Source organism: Rhipicephalus microplus, chromosome 5 (genome assembly GCF_043290135.1).
Source record: "Rhipicephalus microplus isolate Deutch F79 chromosome 5, USDA_Rmic, whole genome shotgun sequence".
NCBI lineage: Eukaryota > Metazoa > Arthropoda > Arachnida > Ixodida > Ixodidae > Rhipicephalus > Rhipicephalus microplus.
In genome coordinates, this window is record NC_134704.1 from 102,616,957 (window position 1) to 102,643,874 (window position 26,918).

The following is a 26,918-nucleotide window of genomic DNA, read 5'->3' on the forward strand; positions in this document are numbered from 1 at the left end:
TCATCTCCTGCTGTAGGAACTGTGCTGTCCCCTGTGCCAAAGCAGATTGCCATCTGCGTCTTTTCTTGCTCACTTAGACCATAGGACAGCGTGTCCAGATTTCAATTTGCCAGTTGATTGGCTTCCTTATAATGGCTCCTAGCATGATTGAAACTGCATTGGTTGACTGCTCTTTGGAATGCTGAAAGAAAAAAAAAAGAAAAAGAATAATAATAATAAAAATAGAGCTACTTTTTAGAAAACTGTGCTGATCCACCCCTTTTTTTAGGAATCAGTATAACACAAAAGTTACTCACAGAAGTAGTTGAACGTTCATTGTGTATTGTTTCACCACAAGGGCGAAAGAATGAATGCTACAGCAACAAATTGCAGTGTCATGCGAAGAACGGCAAGCAGCTCGAAACTTGCAGCACGTACCTGAAGTAGAGAACACGTAGGAAATGAGTGTACAGAAGACGAGCACAGACAAACTTATGTCGCAGCCCTTACTTCGTTTGTGAGCAGCATGCTCCTTTCGTAAATGGCAGCGAGCGAATTGACATTCGTGCTCTCCTTAACTGCTGTAACATCAAAGTAAACTTGCGGTGGAAGCACAAGAGATAGGTACAAAGCACCGGAATCACGAGATAAGTGTGCGCACGAGTGAGCCACCACGCTAGACAATACGCATTTTGACCACGCTATGTGGAGACGCGCACCTAGAGCGACGCGAGGAGTAGCGCAACACGTCGGCCTTTAGTGCATGCACGCGCTCGTCGTGCCATCTGGCTAATGATGACGAGAACGCGCTGGAGTTTCCGAGCTCTGAGGACGGCCAGCGGTACTTGGTGTAGATAAATGGCTCACTGTTTACACATTGCAGAAGGTTCGTACTTTGGCTTACTGGATAGTGTCGCTTGCTGAGGAGCACAAAGTCGTTAATTCGATGCCTCGCTGCAGAACTTTTTCTTCACGCTGCCCTTTGCAATATATTGGTATATGTTTTACGACGCAATATCCACGGCATAAATATGTCAACGAAACTGTGGTGGACCCTGGCATAGAACGCTTTTGTGCTAAAATATATATATAGCAAACAGCTACATTGGCTCACTACGAAAAACAGAGGAAGATACGTTCACTACGCCACCCTAAACTAGACAGGTCACAAGAAGCAGACTGGAGACACCTACAAACGAGAACATTTCAAAACCCAGTGCACCTCAACCGCATATACCCCCGACTATTCCCTGACACTGGCAGTATCCTATGTAAACACTACTGCGCAGACATGGAACACATTTTTTGGAAATGCCCACACACTACACAGCTCTTCCATCACCAAAACCCGGACCTTCTTGAGACGCGCTCGCTCGACGCTCTGGCTAGCTCAGAATTCGAAGGCAACATTCAGGTCATCCAGCAGGCCTGGGAAGCGGTGGAAAAGCTAAACTTTACTGGGACAACCCGGGTGGCCTACGCCCGGCTGCTAATCTGCAGGTATTAAATAAGTTTTCTTCATTGTCAACAGCGTGACATAGGATGGCTTACGAACTGGAAATGATGTCATTCTGAGGGGAACAACATCATTACCTAGTCCATACCTAGTCTAGTCTCGTCTCATTCTCTTGCTTATGTGTAAGCTAACTTGAAAAAACCGAAGCTTTCTATGGGTGTGCCCTGATGAGTGGAGGCCAGCATTGTCAAGCTGTGGTTAGGTATAAACCCTGTGTTGACTGCCCGGGGCGCAGTTCTGAAACGTCGGAGGGTGGCATGCGACGCTGCAGCTCTGGCCTACTGAGCCCGCCCGTGGATGGCTCGTCCGTGGACCAGGAGTCGGGCGGCTTCTATCTCCTCAAAAAGGACTCACAGCGGCGGCAGACCATCTTGCGCGTGCTCGAGGAAAACGGTGGCACAGTAAGTGTCGCTGCTTTTGTCCTCTTCTTAAATGCCGCAGCACTTACTAAATGAAAAGCATTTCTTTGCATACTGCAACTATTTTTGATGTCTATCTATCTATCTATCTAGCCACTTACGACTAGGTGCTCTTGTGATCACCCCTTTTACCTTGGCATCAACCAAAATTAGTATAGGAGGATGAGCAAGTGCTCGCATCCAGTATAATTATGCATCGCTGGGGCATTGTTGTTACAGGCTTATAGACGTTGTCATAGACAATGGCAAATTATCATAAAACAAGGTAAGGCATTGAAGCATAGACACAGATGAGAACGAGAAAACACAAACACCACACAATTTCCCTCGTGTGCCCCCGTGTTTGCATGCCTTACCTTGCACGTGATTAGTCCTTACCAACTAGCTTGGCTTTTTGTCATGCTAAGGCAATTTATTTTTATTGCTATGTCATCAATTTGCTGTGATGGCCAATTGTTTATTCAGCACTTTATTGATAGTAGCATCCTATTTCCTTGTTTCACTTATGATAATCTCGCCAAAAGAGCATTCGAAGTCTGTGGCAGTTTGGTCAGTATATTTTCTACTGCGACAGAAGCAGGGGTGGAAGTGCTGTGCCATTTGCGCCATTCTGCGCCAATTTAACCTGCTGTGCCAAGCTGTGCCTAAATGGCAATCTGCGTGTGCAACACCGAGTTTTGTCGAGTTTTATCATCGACTGAGCAACACGCGTAGGCTACACAGAGGATGAAACTGCGTGCATATCGAATCAGTTCGGTCACGTCGTATTTCGGTTCATGCATGCATCTTGTTAAAGTGGCGTTTGTGTGCATACCTCATTATGCGACTACATATGTTTTAACAGCAAAGCTATTAGCGGAACATATAAACTGAAAAAAGAAAAATAAGAATCGGTTTAGCAATAATTTGTAAAGTTGTAATGCTAATGCTGCACGCGCTCCTTTCTTTCTATTTTTATTTTTGCTGCCCCACCATTACGCATGTAACGCTGCCTTGCGCAAACCGCGCCCGAATGATTGCGGACAATCGAAATAATCTTCAAACTTTTCTATGAGATTAAGCGTGTAACGCCTACCTTAGAATTTGTTCTGGAACTTGCGCAACTGCTAGGGATAACGCTAGAATCTTCGATGGCACATGTATAAATGCCGACGCACTTTGCTGCTTAGCAGATTATCGATGGCCAACGCTCTGGTTTGCTGCTATCACTCTACAACTTGTATTGCTTGTAGAGTGTTCGTTTCGCTTTCCAGGCACAGGTTCACCCAAATAATGTTCACTCATGAAAACAGCGGCTGCTGCCTTTGTCAACCTCACGACCCCGTGACAATACCAAGGCTGAAAGCTAACTCTTTTGGATTCGACATCGTGACATTCTACAAAACGCTGGTGTAAGAGAAAAGTACGGCCGCTCCAGGGAGAAATGTTCTTATCGCACAATCTCTTCCCGTTGAGAGTGCACCATGTAGAATGGTTAACGAGCCCTGTGCTTATTTTTGCCGAAACACGCGTGCCAGCTGATCGCAACCACACCCTTCGAATCAAAGATCACTGCTGCTGCTCGAGCAATGGTCCCCCCACCCCCTTTTTTTCTCCGCGTATTTTTTCACGCTCGTTCAAGATGGGTGGCGTGTCTCATCTCTGCTTGAGCATTCGACGGCAGTTCTAACACGCGATGGGATACTAGCACAAGCGCACTCCGAGCGACGAAGATCGATTCATTGATATGTGGTGTTTAACGTCCCAAAACCACCATATGATTAGCAGAGACGCCGTAGTGAAGGACTCCGGAAATTTCGACCACCTGGGGTTTTTTAACGTGCACCCAAATCTGAACACACGGGCCTACAGCATTTCCGCCTCCATCAGAAATGCAGCCACCGCAGCCGGGATTTGATCCCGCGACCTGCGGGTCAGCAGCCGAGTACCTTAGCCACTAGACCATCGCAGCGGGACGAGTGATGGAGATCGACCGCCTCGTTTGATCACGGCTTGAGCAGCGCTCACCACCCCAGCTTGTGCAATTTTTCGGGCTGGTATAACGTAGGACGTGCATGTAATGTTACCAAGTTGTTGTTTACGTGGAACATGGCGGCGACGACGAAAACCTGTCAAGTGTCCATATAGTTCCTATCATAATAAGAAAAAATGCCTAATTGCCTGGCGAAGACAGGGCAAGCCCATCTAAATTTTTTGCAGTTCTTATGTCCGCTGTGGCACTTCAATGACTAGAACATGAGGTTGACATATTTATGTTTATGGAGCCCTATTGGCTTAGTATGAACATAACTTTAATTATATTAGTTTATCTTTAGTCTTGAGTTGCTGTTCATATTGGATTTGGTGTTTTAGACACGTTTTTAGCATTGCAACATTTCAACATTAAATTTTTTTATTCATCTTAGTAGCTGTTCAGAGCGCCGCTTATGCAGCTTCAGTAGCTGTCCAGAGTGCCGCCCATGTTTTCTCTTATATTTCTTGTGCTTTCAGCTTTGATGTTGTAAGGCTTCATATATATATTTTATAAAATAATATAATATATATTATATTATATATATATTTTGGTGTAAGTCTGGTCACTTGATTAGCATCACATGCTTAGTAAAAGCCACTGAAATTTTTGTGTTTATGAGAAAGCAAAGAGAAAGCAATAATTGTAGGTAACTGTGATGTATGACCCAAGAAATCTGCTCCAGAACTAAATTTCGATGCTCCAAAACATGTCTTTTAGTGCTCCAGAGCTGCTCCAAAATGCCCTTTTTACTGCTCCAAAGCTCCTCCAAAACCTTATTATTCCTGCTCCCACAGTTGCTTTAAAAGATTAAAGCCCGCTTCCACCCCTGCAGAAGAAAACTTTTATGCTTTAATGGGGATGTTATATAGTGGCAGTAAGGAACACGGTACGGGTGTTATCACATCTGGGTCATACTTTCAAAATTTAGTATTTGGTAGCTCCAGCCGGAGATGGTCTTACCACAGTGTCATTGGAAGCATATAAGATTCTGCATTTTCAAAAGGGCTATGCATATGCTTGCAGGCTCGAGGACCTCTCTATTTTCTTAAGATGTACTGGCAGACTAGGTATTTGGGTTTTGATTGGATGTGGCAAGACAGATCAAAATGAGGAACGACGCAGAACAAACAATCCCAAAGCGCATTGCATCTTCAAATAACAGCTTTTCTTGCCTTGGAACAGTTGTTGTGTCGCTGTTATATTGCAATGTAATATTTGTAGCCATGCACACGCAACGAAAAGAAATATTTCATTGACAGCGTCAATACTAGACTCTTCTCACAAGCTTCTTTGTTTATTATACCGTAAGGTTAAGTAGCGCACTTTTTAAGGACCCCTGACAGTGAAGTATTGTTTATTGTTTGCGAGTTTTTTTTCAGTAATTTGTAGCTTTGTGTCTGGTAATGCCAAAATTATATTGTAAATGCTCTAACATATCATATAATTACTGCTAGTGACGTTAATTCAAAATGATTTTTCGTCAGTTTGAAATGCCTGCCTAAATACCGTAACAAACTAGCGCCCCACAGCAGAGCAGCACGTGAGACTAAATACGCTCAAGCTTTGGTGGGGCTGAAACGCACTGTTTTCAAATAGGGGGACTCGCGTGCGGTGAAAAATGAAACAATGTGGGTGCTTAGAGCATATCCCCCTCTGAAAAGGGAAAGCTTTCTTGGTGTAAGCAGCCAAAACTACTTTAGAGCAGCCCAACAACAGAGCAAGAGCGATGACAAACAATAGTCCTCGCCGGGTGCTAGTCGGGGTATTGTGCGTGTCCCACAAATGTTGACCTCTGCAACGTCACAAGCGGAGTCTCGGTCTATGTGAAACCACAGTAAATGCCGATTGCACCTGAATACTCGGAAGAGCATGCACCCTTATTTTAAAACCAAATTGAAATATGTTTTAGGCTACGCTCGCCACAAATAATCGATCAGAGGTTGCCCCGCATGCAGGACTATTAAACAGCACAAGCATCTCGAGTTTCCAAATTCGGTGTCGGGGCTCCTTTAACATGGACAACAGGGACAAGAAGGACCTGTGTCGTGTCCTTGTCCCTGTCGTCCATGTTAAAAAGTGCGCTACTTAACCTTATGATATATTGATCAGCCAGCAACTAGCCCATCTGTCAACCTTATTGTTTGTTTGCTTCTTTTCTGGACAACAAGTATGAAGCAGTAAAGTACGAGTACAAAAAAAAGATAGGGCATCATTGTGAGCTCCTAGTAAGGACCATTGCCAAAATGCTTATGACTGCTAATGAGTTTTGCGTAAACCTGCAAGGTGGCGAAAGTGTTAAGAAAGGGAAAGAAGACAACCAGCCGATTGTAGCGCGAAGTCCGGACTAGGAAGAATTTTTCGGCGAAGAGGTTTTTTTGAGAAATCTATACGGATTTTCTTGCGGCTTCGTGCTGCAACAGAGTGGTTGTCTTCTTTCCCTTTCTTGATGGTTATGGCTACCATTGCAGTTTTTTTTTTTTTGTGGATGCATTGATCTTATTTTTTTCCCCATTTTTATCCATCAGATCTGTGACATATGGATGAATAAGCTGCATCAGGATAGCGGTGACGACCTGGTCATTACAAAGGTGAGCTGCTTCACTTTTGCACTGCTTGAACTGAACTGCCAACCATTTTAGTCGTGAAGCCATGTGAAAATGTTTCTAAAAAGAACCATTTATTTCTTTGTTCTACTGTATTGTTAGTATACGACTGTCTAATCAAAAGCGATATCACGTCTTTCTTAGGCTAACGTCTGGATTGAATACACATCAGAGTGACAAATACTAAATGAATAATCATACCTCGACTGCTGCCAGTTCTTGTGCGGGACATGTGATGCCCTAGTGTGAGCATCACACTTAGAGCATTTTAAAGGGACACTAAATTCAAATAACAATTGACATAAGAGCGAAAGCTCAATGTATGACTATGTCTACAACAACAACACTATCAACAGCAGTGCCCTAGTCACCGAGAAATTAGGGCGAATGCACGAGAATACGTATTCGGCAGTAGAACATTCTCAAAATGATCCTGATGACGTCAGTCAAACTGCCTGCAATTAATCACTAGTAATCGATCTAGCTGCACTAAATAAAGAACCTTCCATGCATCAAAAACGCAAGAAAATGCTGCTTGTTCATTTCTGTCTGATTCGTGGAAAAAATAACCGCAGGATGTTATTATGGGGAATGGCGCGAGTGGTTCGAAAATTCAATTTTTGTGTGGTTACGCGGGACAGGTGGTGCTATCTAGCGGGGCACAGTTGAACTAAGCACACCTGGAATTTCGAAGGACACTGCTAAAAATTGTTCAATGGTCATTGTTGCTGCTGTAGCTTATGTGCACTTTCTTGACACTTATTTGCATTCTACAGTTAATGTGGACCAATATGAGCCATTAGTGGCTCAGAGCCATGATAGTTTAGTAACATAAAAAGTTTTTCCTAAGTGAACTATACTTTACACATTGTCATAGCACAACCCAAAAACTGTGAATCCTATTATGAAAGTGACTGCATATTTGAAATCAGCATAGTGTCCTATTATACAGCAAAGATTTTATTGCACTAGGCTAGAGATTAACATTTTATTTTTTTCTGAATAAAATATCCCCTTAGCATGAGATATTCTGTGTCCATCATGGGCAGACTCAACATTTCTTTAACCAGTGTGGTAGCTTAGTAGCTATGGAATACAATTGCTTTGCACAAATTTTCGCATTCCATTCAAGCTGTAGCAGACAAATTTCAATAGGGGCAGCAGGATACAAAGACGATTAATCGTTGCAAATGGCCCCGCCGCGGTGGTCTAGTGTCTTAGGTACTCGGCTGCTCACCCGCAAATCGGGGGATCGAATCCCTGCTGCAGCGGCTGCATTTCCAATGAAGGCAGAAATGTTGTAGGCCCGTGTGCTCAGATTTGGGTGCACGTTAGAAAACCCCAGGTAATCGAAATTTCCGGAGCCCTCCACTACGGCGTCTCTCATAATCATATGGTGGTTTTGGGACTATAAACTCTACATATCAATCAATAAATCGTTGTAGATCGGTGTGCCTTTAAAAAAAAAACTATACTAACTCTGGGGAGCAAGCATTCATTTGGAGCCCATCTATTATGGCATGTTACTCAATCAGATCAGGATTTTGGCACATAAAGCCCTAAAAAATTTTTTTTTCAACTTTCAAGTTATGTGGCATTTTTGCCCATCACATGCTGCAGTGTCCCAAGTATTCAAACTGCACATTCTTTTAACTTGTCATATGAACTGTAAAAGTGTGTTGACTAGTCTCTTTCTTGTTCTCATGCCGTGTTTTCTTTCTTTGGAAGCATGCTTGATGTAAAGAGTTGCTTTGTCATCTGCATCACCGTGTTGCAACCCATGATTCAATTTTGCCTGCAGGAACAACTTGTGTCTCTCATTGATGGCTTCAAAAATTACATCCCAGAGCAAAACAAGACTGGCCTCCAGCACATTATTGGTGAGTGAACTACAGCTTGTGCCGTTTCTGTGAGGGCAACCTGCACAGCTGTTTTGTCTCTCCACTTTGGGGTGGAGCACCGTACGCTTTTATGATTCAGTTTCATTATTAATAAACAGAGCCCTATTCAATAAAGCGCAAAAGTTACAAATGAAAATTGGACTGGCAGGTGTCTAACTTCTCAAGCAGTTTGGACCAGCACAGCTCGTTCTTGTCAAACTGTGTCAGAAACAATTTGACAGGTGTGGCTCATTCACTTGAGATAATACAGTTGAACCTAGATATAATGAAATTTCCAAATTCCCGAAAAAATTATTATAAAAAGGATTCGATGCAAAAATTCGTTATATGCGGGTTCGGTACAAAAATTCGAATAATGAACACACAAATTAAACAAAAAAAAACTGAAGGCAGAACTTACCCAAAACACTCATTTAGCGGTGAAAACTGTGTTATTATTGCAACTATATGGATACTCTCGACGGTTTTTTGCCATCGCTGCCATGTTTTGTAACAAATTTAAATTGACTACATGACCCCGTGCATCGTAACTTTTACGAGTGCGTAAAAGCACGCAAACGCTACTTAAGCATAGATCAGATGAGGCGGCCCACCTCTATCGCCTGGAGGGTGCATACGATACTATCCCCCCGCTTGATTGAACTGCTGTCGAATGCTCAAACAGAAAAGAAACCAACCGTCTTGAATTAACATGAAAAAAGCAACAGTAAATTTCAATATTTAGGGCACGGTCGCGGTCGCTGGTGCACGAGATATCTCGGTAAGCATCAGTCCGCTTTCAACGCGAAGAGACTGTGTAAAAAGAGCACTTCTCCCTAGCTGGAGCGGCCATATTTGATTACGCCAGCATTTCGTAGGAGCTCCTCGATATCTGATTCAAAAGAGTTGGCTGCCAACCTTACTTGGCATAATATTACCACTTGTTGCTATCACATTCATTGCATTGCATTCAATGCCCCGTTGTGTTGTGAGAGGTAACTAGCTAATCATGAAGGCTACGGTCCCGCGAGCTCCCGAGGTGGCACAAGACGGCAAAGCGCGGGATGAGTCGACCTTTGAAGGTTCGTCGCTGTCGCTGTGGTCTCGGAAAATTCCCATCAGCGCCTAATCTGACATCTCCGCGGTAGTTGTCCACATTTAAAAAAAAATATGAGGAAAGGAAAGAAAGAAAAAACAAAAGCAAAGCTGAAGGTCACCGAGGGCCACTCCATGCCCTCGCACACGGCGTCGAAAACAAAGAGCTAACGACCACGGACACCGCAGAAAACTATTTGGTAAAGCGCTGTCCATATGCTGTGCGGCCCCATATATGTGGCGCTAACTAACATCGTAACAACGCAAAGTGGCATCACCTGTATCACTTAAAGTGCTGTTCAGACTTCTGCAGCAAACGAACGGTGTCACTGCCAAAGAAAAAGCAGTTTTTTTGTTTGTTTTTTTGTTTTTTTTTTGTTTTTTTTTTTGTTTTTTTTTTTTAAGGCAGGCAGATTCGCGCATGTGCCCACGGCGGCAACGCCGGCTAGAGGGGCGCAGGCCTGCCTCGTGCACATGTGCGCGCAATCGAGCGCTCACTCTCGCCTGGGTGTCGCCAAGGCCATGAGCGCGCCGTGCATGCCGCCACTGTTTTACGCTAAGTCTGTAGCAGTGCAAACGGGGAAGATGCAAGCTCGTGCCAAAATGACAAAATCAGGGGCTGAATTTCTAGATCCTCTGTGGCGAAAATTAATCATATTAAGGATGTCTCCCATTGTTACTTTGTTACATAGAGGTGGAGAATAGAAAAACTTTGTAATACCGAGAAATTCGTTATATGCAGGTTTAAGTGTATCTCCCAATTAACATTCTAAATGAGACTTGTTTGCAAGCTAAACTAGTTCATGTGTCGCTTCACTTGCTTGTCAATTTTCTTTATTATGACCGGCATTTCACATGTTTCCGAAAGTCATGTTTAGAAAACATCGTTCAGTGGAGACTACATGTGCGTCGCTTGTGCATCATTGCAAAAGAATACTTCTTTCTTTATGGTACTTTCCATGTGCTAATTATTCAGTTATCGAAGTTTACTTTAATGACTTGGTGGTTGCATTTACTGCATTCTCAACGATGAAATTATTTCACAAATTGACAGACACTAATAGGTCATGGGACTCTAAAGATTGTTATGCCTATTAGAATTAATATATGCTTGAATATTTTTCTCGTTAATAAAAACAGCCTTTTTAGAAGCAAGCTACTTTATATATAATTGAAAAAAAGCTTTTTTGACAGGGAAGCTAAAAAGTAGATGATTGAGGGTTAATCATATTACCAACGCATTGGGAGCTTTATCACTCAGTTCTTCTGTGGCACGTGCAGGAAAGATAAAGCAAGAAGTCAACCACGACCAAAAGGCCATCAACCAGCTTACAGTGGCATTGTATCTGTTCCAGAGTGCGGTAAGTGTGTTACGTTGATTTTTATTTGTTGCAGTGCTGATTGTCACCGTAGAGGATACTGTAGTGATAGCTTTAAAGGGACACTTAAAAGGAAAACAATTTTTCGCTTATTAGTAACGTACAATTTCACAATCTTAGAAACACTACTTCTTTCGTGAAGTGACGCTTGGTAAGCGAGAAAACTCGTAAAAAGAAAATACTGGTGGTGACTTTATCTTGAAATTCCGGCACCAAACACCGTGAAGTTCTCGATTATAAAGGGAGTCTGCTGTGTCCTGCGTAGCTTCTAATCGATAAAAAAGAAGTACATTGTCATCTGTGGCCTAGCATATGAAGTTTCAGAAAATGTCATCTCGCCAATGCTGCGAAAATACGAAAAATACAATTAGAAAATGTTGATGTCGCGTGCGGAAACTTCGACGCAAGATTTGAAAATGAGACTTCTGTCTTAATTTTCTCCGTTCATAATGAACTTATGATAGTGAAACATATTGAATTAAAGATCTCAGAGTGCACTTTGCCAATCTAAACAAAGTCATTGTTTCTGTTAGTGTCCGTTTAAAATGGTTCGCACTTAAGACGTTCAACGGAGATATCTATTCCATTTCACAAAGAGAAAAAAAAAACTCGTTCGCTTAACTAGCATTAGCCATACGTGGTAACACATTTGGTTTCTTCGAAAAGAATAATTCACGGTCGAAAAACATTTTTTCTTTCAGGTCTGGGAATTATTGTCTAAGTCAAGTTCTGTGTGCATTGGTTGGGATATTTACTGTTTTTTTCGCATTTTCTGTGAGAAATGTAGTTGTTTCAATACTTCACTTGCATTGACGTACAATTCACAGTCAAAAAAAGTCAAGAGACATTCAGAAAGAAAGCAGTATCCTTCTTGCTCAGCCTTTAAAAGTGTAATTGTCTGAGTAAACTATAGTTGATCTGGCGTGCATAAGTTGTACTACTTTTATCTCTTGGCTTGCATGCTCATTTTGCTCTCAGCATCCTCAGTATTCAAAATTACTTTCGCACCTCTGCCAAAAATACTTCTAGTTTGGTTATGTATTTACAAACTTACCTGACCAAAATGTTTTTCATTTGTTTCATGTTTTTTATTTAAATGTGTATAGTTAATTCATGGGGCTTGCAAACCGGTTCGCCTCTTTGTTCAGAACAATCTACACTCAAATCTCGATAAACCAGACACAAATATAACGAAATATCAGTTGTAACGAAGTAAATGAAAACAACTCTTGCAATAGATACAGTGTTATGAATACACCTTTATAATGAATTTTCCGATATAACGAACTAATTTTTGTGTAAGATGCAACTTTGTTGGGATGAGGTTTGGGATTACTAATTTGTCCACTTCACCCGTGATATCAGCAGGTGAGCTCTTGCATATAATTTGTGCCTTGTGCCTTATGGGGCGTTAACGATGTGCAGGTGAATGAAGTGCTTCGGAATCAGAACATCAAACCACACTGGATGTTTGCGTTGGATGCTCTCGTCATGAACGCAGCTCAAGTGGCCAGTGAAATCCTGTCTTGTGGTGAGAGGCAGCTCCTTTCCAAGCCATAGAATTGAATTTGCAGGGTCTTTTTTTTCCCAACTTGTCACTGAATGGATAACACCGTTGTTAGCTCTGAGCACTTACAGTTACATTTCTTTAATGCACTATGAACTTGGTGTAATTGGTTATGCCTACTGAATCGACTCTAGTCATTGGTCAAAGCGACTGTTTACCCACGTTGCCAATGGGATCAGCTGGCCGCGATTAATAGTTTGTTATGACCAGCATTAGCTGCGTATAATCAGCCACTTCATGTCACTACAACAAGCCAGCTCAGAATAGCTTCTTTCAGCTTTGGGATCACTGGAGAGAGCTCTGTGTAACAAGTGACGGCATACAATTTTCTTTTTCTAATTACTTAAGTATTAGGCTTGTGCAAATAGTGAATGTCAGGTAAGAAGCGAATTCGAAGCGAATAGTGACTTTGATCAAATAATTTCGAATCGAATTCGAATGGTATGTATACACATAAAAAAAAGGGAATATTTATCATCACCTAGCTAACCTGCATAATATTTCTTTTGAATTGAAATAGGGGCTCTATGCAAATGCCATTTTTTTTTTTTTCGTTTAAAGTAAGTCGAAACAACCTTGAGTAGTAGTTTCAGTAGGGTGCGAGTGATAACCTATAAGATACTTAACGTCTTAAAATTTATTATACTTGGAGCATATAAGCTGTCATAACAAGCTTAATAAAATGAAGAATTGATTTGAGGGTAACATGTTCCTTTAAAGGGGCCCTGCAACACTTTTTTCAAGCAGCCATGGAGCCAGTAAACATGCTTGTTGCCTCACGAATGTACAGCCGCAAAGTTTCCAGAATCAGTCCAGTATGAGTAGAGTTCCAAGAATTTGTCGCACGCAGCAATTGCATTTTCTCTTCTCGTCTCGACGAAATAGGTGGAAGCTAAGCAGGGAGGAATGGCACGGTGAAAGAAATTACGTCGCACGCACCTCGTGACCTTGAGTGCCTTTTTTTTTCGAATACGCAGTTTTTCAGTGCGATCACGCATGTACTCGTGGACAAGTGGCGGCCTCCCATGGCAGCCCCGGTACCGGCAAGCGTGCCATGCTCTAATCAGCCAATGGCTGTGACCAGAGCCGTATATTCCTTCTTGGCTGTGACATGTGATCTCGAGCTTGTAGTGTCATTTGAATACTCAACTATTCATTCAAATGTTCGAAGCATTCGAATATTCGCACAAGCCTATTAAGTATACCTTGCTTAGATCGTTTGAATATCAATCACTTAAGATATGCCGACACTATCAGCGAATGCCGTTTCCTGAATGATCTTGACTGATTGCTGGTTAGAAGCGTGAAAAGTTGCAGTTAGTGTACTGCCACCTGAATGTACACTTATGCTTCACTAGAAGTTTCCCAAATTTATAAATTTTTGTCTCATCTTTTTTAAACGTCAAATGCATGCCCTTTTTCCTTGGACACGAAATTAAGCGCAGTATCACAAGCCACTGGTAACACTCTGACTGAAGCAAAAAGTTAAGCTTTACTTCAGTTAACCAGAATGTGAAATCAGTCAGAATCCTAGTTTAAAATACAATACAATAGAATAGAGATTTATTTCCAGAACTAGAAAGGCTCTGGGGTATACCATAGGCTAAAAGCTGTTGCAAGAACAGCCTGACTGGGCCGAAGGTCCGATACAAGTTTCATATGAATTGAAAGACACCTCATGTACTCCCAGGTCAGGAAGACCAAGAAGATAACGACATTGAGGACGCGGAGTCCACTTCTGGCGTGTCGACCATCAACTCCAGCAAGTCCCGCAGTGCGGCTTTGCAAAAGCAATTGGCCCTAGCCATCCCTTCAGAAGAGACCCAACGGTCAGTTATGCCTGCCTTTTTGTGGGATTGCATGTGAGCTCCGAAATAAATTACGCATGTGTGCAAACTCTGGCATAAGCTTTGCCAAATGGAACCGCCTAATTTACACCTCAAGGTTCTGCGAGGGATCTGACGGAAACCAACCTCATCCTACTTTCAACATTCACTTTCTCGATTTGTCAATTATAGAGAAAATATGTTGCTTTGAACTCTGGATTTAAACAAATCTGTCTTTGTGCTCACATGCCGTGCCCACATATTGGTAGGCTGCAATCGCTGAGAGACCCATTCAGTAGTGGTGTGCAACTTGTGGGCATGCGGTGGTTGCGATGAGGTTTTAAAAAAAATTGTGCTTGCGAGCGTAGTTTTCTGACATCAATGCGTGCACAGGTCCTTGAAATTTTTGAAAACCCTTGAAATAGAAAACCTTGTTTACAGGGCCTTGAAAGTCCTGGAATTTCATATCAGTCCATGAAAGCCCTTGAGTATTGGGAATTTTCACAGGGTACGATTGTACAACTCACAATTCATGGTAGTTGAGCGTGGTACTGGGCAAACTTTATTGCTTATCGTGTTTCGTGACAATGCGATTTTGAAATCGGGCACAGTCAAACAGCCTGTATTAGATTAATGAGATTGAGGTATGCGCGCTTGGTTCGGCGTTGGTTGGACATAAGCTATAAGCTGATTGCCGCAGTGAGGCTGCACACCTAGAGATCTCCGAAAAAAAAAAAGTTGTGCGAATGCGCTTATTGCAGTAGACCACTATTAGTGTTTGCAATGTCTTTATTTGGCTTTACTTTTCCATCAATTAGTCAATCAAATGAGTTTTAAAAAGACAAAAAGGGTAAATACAAAATATAAGATATACTGACAAATATACAGAAAATATATTCACAAAATATACAGGAATATGCATAAATATTCCTTAGCAAACTGCCAAAGAAAAACACTACATCACACGCTAAGGTACTCGGCTGCTGACCTGCAGGTCGCGGGATCAAATCCCGGCTGCAGTGGCTGCATTTTTGGTAGAGGCGAAAATTCTGTAGGCTCATGTCCTCAGATTTGGGTGCACCATAAAAAACCTCAGGTGGTCGAAATTTGCGGAGGCCTCCACTACGGCGTCTTTCATAATCATAAGGTGACTTTGGGACATCAAACCCCACACATCAGTCATTCAACACTCATTAGCCTCAGCCACTAGCCTAACACAGTCCAATAGCCTGCAAAATAATATGAAGGTTAGGACTTATGAGCTTGATAGCACTAAGACACAAATAGAAAAAAGACCCTGGGCTCACTTCTGGTCTAGTGAAACCGTGCTATAAACGAACTAAACATACTTTGTTTCATGCTATGACAACATGGAGCGCTATGGCAACATGTATAAGAGCAACAATAGCCTCATCACTGAGCCACTCGGACGTTTCTGCAACGTCTGAATGAAGTAAGGGGTCCAGACAGAACGCATCTTCGTTGAGCACCCTGTTACAACTTTGGCAGCTCTTCTTCGATGGGTGCTTCGGCGGGCTCTCCTAGCATCGCTTTGGAAGTTTGGAAAGAAAGCTCTTCGTTGTAAGAGGCGCAGTCGACTCTTTTTTGAAGGGTGTAGACTGGCTGCAAAATGAATGGCGGCGCATGTCGTGGCCGTAGAGAGCCATTTCTGGCACACGCTGTAGCCGTATTCAATCGCTACATCTTGCATCGGGGACTGAAGCATCGTAATAAGTGGTTTATTTTACCATAGAAAGCATACAAAAGTGGATGGTACAATCGTTGCTTATCATTATATTAGATATATTGCTATAAGTGGTACTTATAAGTGCATTCGGCTGCATATTTTATCTACTCTTTGCAGGGTCATAGATGCCATCCAGATGAGTGAGCAGCTGTACCAGGACTTGCTAAGGAAGCTTCTTGACAGTCGGTCACAGCAGCGAAGCTTTGTGGAAGGCTGGTACGTGCTGCCAAAACCTACACTTATTTGTCTATGCGTCTCTAAGGTGCCTTCGCAAGATCTCATGCACTGCCTGCTTTTGGTCTGGTTCTTGTACAGAGCATTTCGTTTCCACTTTTTTTCTCTCGCTATTGTCTTGTTTGTTGTAACTGAAGTGTTCACTTTGAATCAAATGAAAACAATCGGCACATATCTGCCTGGTTGGGTTGGGTATTTTAAAATAAACCGTGCTTGGAGTTTGCTTCTTTCCTGAAGCGTTCACTTGTGTGCTGTCATAGCTCCTAACACCTGCCGCCATTCGCTCCTTCTTTTCGTTTTGGCAGCTTAAGCCAGAACACGTTCCTTCATCCATCGGGGAGCAGAGAATCAAGCGTCACAATATCTGGTCCATCATCATCTGTTCCTTCTGGTGAGACCCAAACCTAGGGGTTGTTGTTATTCTTGCTGTTACTGCATCTTTTTTTTTTTTTTTTTCATCAATCAAGTTTTGCCCTGTGTTAAAGGGGCACTAAAGCCAACTATTATGTCGAGGTTTATTGTTGAAATGGCGGTCCAGAAACCTCGTAGTATTACTTTCATGCCAAGGAAAGGCCTATTTTGAAATGAAATCACTTTTTAGTGCTCCACACTGGGTTAGCACACTTCAAATTACCTGCCTTAAGAAGCGGACGGACCGGACCGTCTCACGTCACTGTTGCCGTGAACAACGTTGCCCGGCTTTACTGCGCTAGTAGCAGCAGACCGAAAGCAGCGGAAGCCACAGCAGCAACAACGGCTATTCATCAATTTCTCGCCATTGGCTTCGATTTTGCAGACACTTTTGTTTCAACTGCGCCCCGCTAGATCGCACCACCTGTCCCTTGTAGCCACGCGAAAAACGAATTTTCGAAACACTCGCGCCATTCTCCATAGTAATGTCCGGCGGTTCTTTTTTTCATGAATCAAACAGAAACAAACAAGCAGTATTTTATTGCGTCTCTTGATGCACGGAAGGTTCTTTATTTAGTGCAGTTAATCAATTACTAGTGATTAATTCTAGGCGGTCCGTCTAATGTCATCGGTATCATTTTGAAAATGTCCTACTTCTGTGCTTGTGTTTTTGTGCATTTACTTTAATTTCTCGGTAAGTAGGGCACTTTTGTTGATAATATTGTCGTTTTAGATGTTGTCATACATTGAGCTTTTACTCTGACGTAAATTGTTATTTGACTTTAGTGTCCCTTTAAAGAGGTGCTGGAAACGTTGGTTATAGTTTCAGCTATATCTGCATAATCAAACTTCATTAATTATTACAAAGCAGCACGTAAGGTCAAATGTTTTTGTTTCTTATCATAACTTCTTTAATGACCTCGTGCCAGTACCAGCCAATTTAAAATTTTATTATTATGTCTTTATAAAAAGAATGGCAAAGAATTACCCACGGGGAGCTGTGTGCAATCCCAAAGCATTAGCGAGATGAAAACATAGTCTGTAGTAAGAAATACGGGCTCTGCTATAGAAACGACGAAGAAGACCTTTGTTGTGGTGGAGGCTCGTGCTGCTGCTGAAATCGCTGGCTGCTGTCTCGTTGCTGTTAGGCCCATTAAACGTTTGCTTCACCCGGCGTGGCGTCTAAGAGTATTCTTACATTTGGTGGAGACTGCTGGTTGTCTCAAACTGGAACTCCGTTCTCGGACTCTACCTCAACCCCCGCCTCGCCAATGCCTGACGACATGACCCAGTCACCTGCAGTCATAATCCCATCTATCACCTGTTCTTGTATGCCATGACAGCGAGATCAAGTGATTTTCGACGCGACCGACCACCATGACGCCGAAGACTGGCTGTCACAGTATGAAGCGGTAAGCGCCCACAATAAGTGGATGCTTACAGACAAGCTTGTTTTCCTTAATTTCTATCTCGCGCGTGTGGCAGAACTGTGGTTTAGCAACCACAAAGCGGAAATACCTTCTTGGTCAACCTTCAAGACGCGCTTTACAGAACTCTTTGGCCAACCCGCTTTTCGCAAGCTCTGCGCCGAACAGCGCTTGCGCTGTCGCATACAGCACTCTGGCGAGACCTTTACCTCGTATATTGAGGATGTTCTGGACCTCTGCCATCGTATCGATCCCGACATGTCTGACACTGACAAAATACGGCACATCATGAAAGATATCGAGGATGACGCCTTTCACATGCTCGTTGCGAAAAACCCGCAAACCGTTGCCCAGCTTATTCAGCACTATCAGAGTTTCAACGAGCTGCGGAGAGAACACATTTCTACTCGACGTCCAAACCTCGACACGACCTCTACATCTGCTTTAACCATTGGCGCTGTTTCCTCCGAACAAAGCACGCTAATGCAGCAAATCCAGCAGTTCGTCCGAGAAGAAGTGGCGCGCCAATTGCGCACCAATTGTCTCTTGTGCCATACGTTCCGACCAGTGCGTACACACTCACCCCAACGCTCTGCAAGGCAATCGAAGAGCAAGTTTCTGATGCCCTGTCTCCCACATACCATTCTTCACCTATCTCCGCCTCTCTCACTTACGCTGAGGCCGCCAGACGATCGCCGCTGTCGCTACCAACCATCATGAATCTTGCTCGACATCCCCATCCCCTCTACGCAGTAAGTCCACCTATCCATCCCCACCAACATCCTGTTCGCCACCCCGCATCACCATCAACTAACCCTTGGTTTACTTCGGACCACAGGCCAATTTGCTCTTCCTGCTATCTTCTCGGTCATGTAGCACGCTACTGCCGTCGTCGGGATTACAACCCAACTGCTGGTGAGGCCACTTACGACTCCTATCATCCAGAGCCACCACAGTCGTCTTCGTTCCCCCCTTTGTCGGATCTAGTCGCCACCACGTCGCCGCGGCTTCGACAGGGATCGGTCACACTCACCTCGGTGCCGTTCCATTTCTCCGATGCTTTCTCGATCACCACCCGCCCAAACGGAAAACTGACCATCGCGATTCTCGAGGCAAGAGCTGCGCTCATATCGAAACCTTCAAGGCCTCCGTTTTCACCTGCTAATGAAATAACTGTGCATATTGATGGTGTACCTGCGAAAGCGCTTGTTGATACTGGTGCTGCCGTGTCTGTGCTAAGTGGTGAACTGTGCCGTAAGTTGAAGACACTTACACTGCCGCTTCTCGATGTCTCTCTCCGCACGACCACTGCGCATTACATCCAATCTTCTGCAGCGTGCACAGCTCAACTAGTCATCCAAAATATTTTTCATGTAGTCGAATTCGTTGTGTTTTCTCCATGTTCACACGATATCTTCTTAGGCTGAAACTTCTGCGCTCATCATGCCGTCGTTCGCTGTGCGCATGCCGAACTACCGTATAAACCGGACTATAGGTCGAGTGGGAATATAGGTCGACCCCCCAAGTTAAGGTTACCGAAAAAGAAAAAAAAAAGGAAAACAAACCAAAACTGCCCAACCACATTTATTTGCGAATTGGGCGCACCGCATCCCGATCGTCGGAGCTTCCTTCTACCACCATCGCAACTGCTCCTATTCGTCCAACGAAGCACCACTGTCTTCTGAAGACGAGAGTTTGTCGCTGGCCGCCTCCCACAGTGCGTCGTCTTCAGTGCCATCCAGCGAGTTGCTGATGCAACATTTCTTGAAAGAATTTTCCACCATGGAATCTGGCAAGGAGTGCCAGGCAGAAAGCACCCAGCCACAAACAGTCGCAAGCGGAGGCCTCTGTAGGCGGCCTGTCCGTGTCTTGGGGTTGTCGCCGACATTCACTCTTGGTATTCCAGCCGCACTCGGTCCTTGAACGGCTTGTTTAGTACAACGTCGAGCGGCTGGAGGGTGGACGTCATACCACCTGGTATCACGGCGAGGTCCGTTTTTCCGTCGCCGAGTGCGCGTTTCACTGCGTCGGTCAAGTGGCCACGAAACGCATCCAACACCAGCCTGCTGCGAAGACGCAGCAGTGCACCTGGCCGACGGTTCCACACCACTCGTATCCATTCGAGCATCATGGCCTCATCCATGTATCCTTTTTGTTGACGCGAACGACAACACCGGGTGGGAACACTTCCTTCGGCATTGTCTTGCGTTTGAAAATGACGAAGGGCGGAAGCTTTCTACCATCTGCCGTGCACGCCAGCATGACGGTGAAGCGCGAGTCCTCGTTGCCAGTGGACAGCAGCTTCGCATCCATGGCGCCGCGCTGCGTGATCGTGATAGACGAAGGCATGTCAAACCACACGGGGGTCTCATCGGCGTTGCCAATCTGCCCCATCATGTAATCGTTCTGCTCCCGAAGCCGGTTCACGAAGCCCTGAAAGTTTATAAGCTAGTTCTTGAACTCATCTGGAAACTTCTGACACATGCATGTGCACCACTGGAAAGAAAATCCTTTATGTCTCATGAATCGACGCAACCAAGAGTTTGGTGCACGAAACTCTTCTCTCGTGACTCCAGCTTCTCGAGCGAGTTCCACAGCTTTCTTGCGAATGGTATCCACGGTCACTGGCAGCGAGCGCGCACGAACTGCCCGCACAAAGTCCGCTAGCTTATCCTCCAGCTGCGGATGAACAGCACTCCGTCCACGAAACGACATTTTTCGAGGATTGCACATCTGCAGCTTCCCTTTCTGCGCCCTCCAATAGCGCACGCTTTTTTCTGATACACCAAAGCGGCACTGAGCAGCCATATTCCCGTTCGCTTCTGCGAACTTAACATCTAGTTTAAACGCAGCTGAGTACTGCCTCCTCGCACCGCTGGACATATTCAGTGAACGAAAAAAAAAAAGGCCACTAAATATGCAGCGCAATGTCAAGCGGAGCGTAAACTCGGAACAGATCGGAAGGAAATCACGAACACAAAGAAAACACACTGCGATTGGATTTGGATGCGGATATGGCCGCGTCTGGCTTCACAAGCACATGCAAGCCATATGTTGCCAGACAGCGTCGCACTTTCGGCTAGACACCGCTATTAAGACGAGGGGCGACTTTAGCTTATCATTTTATTGAAAAAATCTTGACTTATATTCCGGTTTATACAGTAGAGTTGTCAACAATGTGTGAAGGGCTGACGTCTGAAAGACCTTCTTTCAAGCCGCTACCTTCCCGAGTCACCGTGGTCGCGGACACTCACATCCCTCCTCTATCCTGTGTTTTTTTGCCACTCTTCTGTGACGACGCGCCCTCTACCGCTGCCCTCTTTATCCCCTCCGACACTTTTGGCTCTCGCAAAAGCTTCCTTCTCCCGTTCGCAGTTGTCACCGTAGAAAACTCACGTGACTCCATTTATATAATGAACTGGCTTTTTTCCCCTGCCATATTATTCCGTGGCGAAGTCCTCGGTCACCTTGAGGAAATTGATTCTGTTTCATCCAGTCACCTACCTGATGGCTTGCCATCATCTCACTTAAACACCATTACCTCTGATACCACTCCTGCTTCATCTCCGGAGGCTTTTTTCCCCATCGATTGACGCTAAACTTCCCACTGCTAAGCGCACCCAACTCTTGGCTCTACTCAATCGCTTCAAGATGTCATTTGACCATAGCCAACTTTTTTTGGGTCGCACATCTGCCATCGTTCACTAAATTGACACTGGTAGTCATGCACCTTTGCGCCAGCGCCTATATCGAGTTTCTCACACTGAACGCCGGGCCATTGATGATCAGATGAAGGATATGCTTCGACGTGGCGTAATACAACCTTCAAACAGCCCTTGGGCCTCTCCGGTGGTACTGGTGAAAAAAAAAAAAGGATGGCAGCATCAAATTTTGCATTGATTACAGGCGTCTTAATAAGATCACGAGAAAAGATGTTTATCCGCTGCCTAAAATCGCTGATGCCCTCGATTACCTGCAAGGAGCAGAGTTCTTTTCTTCTTTAGACCTTCGATCCGGCTACTGGCAGGTCCCTATGAATGAAGCCGACTGCTCCGAGACTGCGTTTGTAATGCCTGACGGATTGTACGACCTTAACGTGATGCTATTCGGCCTCTGTAATGCGCCTACCACCTTCGAGCGTCTCATGGACAACATTCTTAGAGGCTTTAAATGGAACACATGCCTGTGCTATTTGGATGTCGTTTTCGCAAAGGACTTTGGCTCCCACCTCAGCCGCCTCGCAAGCATCTCGACTTGTCTTTTGGACGCTGGACTGCAGCTGAATTTGAAAAAATGCCACTTCGCCGCCCGCCAGCTTACCATCTTAGGGCATGTTGTTAGCAAGCATGGTGTCCGTCCTGATCCAGCCAAGCTTCACACTGTCGCCAACTTTCCCAGGCCGGCTACACTAAAAAAAACTGCAGCTTCATCGACCTCTGCTCATATTTTGCGCAATTTCGCTACCATAATCGCACCCCTGACACAGCTACTTGCCGACAACCAAGACATCTCAGCGTGGTCCCCAGCATGCGATGAAGCATTCGCATCTTTATGCCATCTCCTGACATCACCACCTATCCTATGCCCCATTGATCCAGGCGCTCCAACCGAAATCCATACGGACGCTAGTGGAGTAGGCCTCGGCGCTATTCTTCCTCAGTGTAAATCTGGCTTCGATGAGTATGTTGTATCCTATGCTAGTCGCACCCTTACTGAAGCGGAAAAGGACTATTCAGTCACCGAGAAAGAATGCCTTGCCATTGTTTGGGCAATCGCGAAATTCCGACCATACGTCTATGGCCACCCATTTGACGTCGTGACTGATCACCACGCATTGTGTTGGTTGTCGTCATTAAAAGACCCATCTGGTCGCCTAGCTCGCTGGGCACTACGTCTTCAAGATTATGACATTCGTGTAATTTATCGGTCAGGCCGCATTTGGACGCCGACGTTCTTTCTCGCTCGCCACTTCCCCACGATTATGTTACAGCGTCTGTTTGCAGTTGCGAATGTTCTTCACTTGAACATGCCGACATGTCCGCTGAGCAACGCCAGGATCCATGGGTAGCGTCTCTCTTAGAGTACCTGTCTGAGACGTCTCCACTTACCAACAACCGTTTAGTTCGACGAACTGCTTGCCATTTTACCATCCATGATGGTCATCTGTACCGGCGAAACTACCTATCTGATGGCCGCAAATGGTTGCTGGTAATCCCTCGCCACCTACGTTCTGGCGTCTGTGGCTCCTTCCACGCGGATCCGCAATGCGCTCATGGAGGTGTAGTGAAGACGTATACTCGCCTACGAATTCGATATTACACGAAATGTACCGCTTTGTTAGGCAGTACGTTCTTTCATGTTCCTTGTGCCAACGCCAGAAGAGCTCCCCTTGCACAACCACAGGGCCACTCCAGCCACTGCCTTGTCCTTCTTGGCCTTTCGGTTGCATCGGAATCAACTTGTACGGTCCCTTACCATACATACCAAATTGAAACCCCTGGGTTATCGTAGCATTGGACCACCTTACGCGCTACGGCGAAACTTCGGCTCTTCCCAAGGCCACTGCGCGTGAAGTCGGCTTGTTCATTCTGCACAACCTCGTTCTTCGGCATGTTGCACCCCGCGAGCTTCTCAGTGACCGCTGGCATTCCTTCTTGTCGAAAGCTGTAGAAGCCCTCCTACGTGAATGCAACATCGTGCATCGAACAACCACCACATATCACGCCCAAACCAACGGCATGACAGAGCAATTTAATCGCACGTTGGGTGACATGCTCTCCATGTATGTTTCCGATGACCATACAAACTGGGGCCACATACTGCCATTCGTTACTTACGCTTACAGCAGCGCAATTCAATCTACAAATGGATTCCCCCGTTCTTCCTTCTTTATGGTTGGGAACCTTCATCGTTCTTGGACACTATTCTTCAGTACAGCCCAGACCCTTCAGAATCGACGACTTTGGCCGAAGCCGCCACATATGCTGAAGAATGTCGGCAGCTCGCACGTTCACTTACTACACACGATCAAACTCGCGAGAAGCTCTCCCATGACCGAAGCTCATCCCCTTTGTCATACGCGCCTGGAACAATCGTGTTGCTCTGCGTGCCATCGTCTGCCCCAGGCCTTTTCTCAAAGTTCATACACAAGTATGGCGGTCCGTACTAGAACCTGCGCCAGACATCACCAGTCAACTACATGGTTAAACCTATTCAGCCATCTACAGATCAACGGCGCCGCGGCCACGAAACTGTGCACGTCGATCGTCTAAAACTTCACTATGACCCACCAGTCCTGTCTGTGCCATAGGTAGCCAGGTCGACTCCTTTTGCACTGGGGAGTCAATGTAGTGACAAATACGGGCTCTGCTATAGAAACGACGAAGGACGTTTGATGTGGCGGAGGCTCGTGCTGCTGCAGCTGCTGCTGAAACCGTTGGCTGCTGTCTCCCTGCTGTTAGGTCCATTAAACAGTTGCCTCACCCCGGCGTGGCATCTAACAGTATTCTTACAGGTCCTACTGTGGAATGAGATTCAGTTGAATCCAGTGAGAACTGCGAATCTGTTAGAATAAGACAGATCTCTAGCGAATGACTGCCCCTTTAAGTACATCACGGAATGACTTGAGCGAAGCTGCGTTCCTGGATGGCTAATGCACGTGACATCATCCTAGGGAACCCGCGTCTAAGTAGACAGGTTGATTATAGGGAAGTCAGGCAGATGCCTGAATGACGGGCCCATAGAGCACAAACGGTAGTTTAACTGTTACCACGACGAGCAGGTGGCAGTAACAATCTGTGGCTGCCAGCCTCTGTTGACTGAGTGGGTACATCTGTGTAATAACTGTGACAAGGATACGCGAGCGATTTTCGGGGCCTGTTTGATTGCTAGAGAAAATGCCAAGTTTACTAGCTCCTCCTCTGTTGCTCTGAGCACAAAGGAAATTGCGTATCTGAACGATAGGCAGGCTTGCACTTCCTATATTGCTTTTGCTGTTTTCATCTGGAGTATTAGTGCAACACATTGCCGAAATAAAAATTCAGTTGTGGGTATCACACCTCCCGTCCTCTTCTTTGGTCCCTGTCTTTTAAGCACTATGGCTTAATTGAACAGCAAAACAAAATTATCCACTTTATGCTCTGTAACTGGTAAGAAAACATGGGTGGTATCATGCCTACATCTCATAGCCTCCCCCCTCCCCCAGCCTATTTTTATTTGTGGTCTGTGTTTGCTGGGACACCCTGCATTGTATTATCACTGCTTTTGTAGAACAACGGTCTTGATGCACTTTGCATGTGTTCTTTATAAGTGAATATTACGATCACTTTATGCTGCTCAATGCTCACAGTTTAAATTGTTGTTCCACCACAACCATAGCCTCAGCTGGTGTCCATAGGCCTGAAACTCACTGCGATGAAGATCTGATTCGCTGGCTACAAGACCTTGGCATGGATACGGAGTGCATAGAAAGGGTGAGCAGTAGCCAAATTTGGCAATCGGCTCTCGTGGTGTTGTCATATTTAGTGCACGTACCGGTAGAGCAAGGTTCTCAAACTTGTATCAGCTAGCGGGCCGCATTTCTGAAATTTTGTCCGGCAAGGGCTGGGACTGTGAAAGAATTCGGAGAGGTGGTATTTGAAGAAAATAACACCCAGCAATGACATTTGAAAGAATGTCTGTGCCGTGTTAACATATTGGTCAAATCTGCCCTGGATTTGGTGGAGGTTTTAAGAATGCTATATCGGATAAACATGTTTTTTAGTATGGTTAAAATTCTCAAATAGAATTTTTAACTCTACGATGATGTTTCGAAACATGACTGCATGCGGTGCCTCATGAAAAAAATGCTGGAAACCATTCATGTTTCGGTAGCTCCTCAAACATAGCATTATTAATCTCAGTAAGTGAGAAAACAGTGTGAATACCTTTTAGCAAAGTTTTGAAAGTTTATTCTCTGTGATTCTACGGGTCGCTAGCGAAAGGTTGGCGGACCGCGAGCTGCGTATTTGAGAACCCTGCAGTAGGGCATTAGAAGTGTCTCTCTTTCAGCTGCGACATGTGCAGTACGAAATGAAGTTTATCAGTTGGTAGACCAAGTTCTTGTTTAACATTTGTTTTTCAATTGTTACATTTCTTGTGTTGACTTTTTGTGACTTGCTATATTCTAAATGTTCTTGCAAAAAAAGTAGCGTGTTTTAAAAATATGACTCTGAAGTTTCAAAAACAAATGTGTGCTCATTGAACATCTGTGCGAATTCTCGATTAAAAATTCACATAAAAATTGCACACTTACACCAAGAGTTGTGCACTTCGCTCATTTTGCTCGTGCTCTGCTCAGGTTGCCCATTTTCTCTTTCATGGCATGTAATTTCCTTCACTTTCATTGGCTCGATTGACAGCATGTGCCAAAGAGTTCTATTTTTAGGGCTAATATTTCTAAAGTAATCAACAGGAGATCTGGTACTATAAATAGCATTGTACGTGCAACACAGAATTTTGCAGCATATTAATGTATCGAAACTTGCTTTGAGCATTTGATATATGTATGCATAGTGTGGCACTCCGCTTATGAGTAGAATTTTCAAGGAGATGTTAGCTAAGGTTATGTGTGCCAAATCTTCGATTTCAAGTTCCTCTGGCTCATATTTGGCATTTTGACTAGTACCACAATACTGTGAACCCCCGTTACAACGAAGTCGCTTCATTTGAATTATCGCTTTTATGGAAGTGTCACGCTGTCCCAACTCCAGTACGTGTATTTTAGACCAGATAACTCGAAGCATGTTGGTAGCTTACTCCGCTTAGAGCGAAGTAAAAAGTG

At 44.5% G+C, this 26,918-nt stretch overlaps 1 protein-coding gene across 9 annotated transcripts in view; it reads left to right on the forward strand.

Annotated features, from left to right (window-relative positions):
• LOC119174291 (apoptotic signal-regulating kinase 1) overlaps positions 1 to 26,918 on the forward strand; it is a 145,263-nt gene that overhangs the window by 88,958 nt on the left and 29,387 nt on the right. For 6 of the 9 annotated variants that reach the window (XM_037425136.2, XM_075895828.1, XM_037425134.2 and 3 more), the window contains 9 exons: positions 1,731 to 1,896; positions 6,454 to 6,516; positions 8,333 to 8,411; positions 10,788 to 10,867; positions 12,311 to 12,416; positions 14,143 to 14,281; positions 16,143 to 16,241; positions 16,565 to 16,650; positions 25,475 to 25,569. In XM_037425136.2, coding sequence (XP_037281033.2) covers positions 1,731 to 1,896; positions 6,454 to 6,516; positions 8,333 to 8,411; positions 10,788 to 10,867; positions 12,311 to 12,416; positions 14,143 to 14,281; positions 16,143 to 16,241; positions 16,565 to 16,650; positions 25,475 to 25,569 — 913 coding nt within the window. The remainder of the gene's footprint in view (positions 1 to 1,730; positions 1,897 to 6,453; positions 6,517 to 8,332; positions 8,412 to 10,787; positions 10,868 to 12,310; positions 12,417 to 14,142; positions 14,282 to 16,142; positions 16,242 to 16,564; positions 16,651 to 25,474; positions 25,570 to 26,918) is intronic. The other 3 variants (XM_037425133.2, XM_075895831.1, XM_037425135.2) reach the window with 1 other exon arrangement.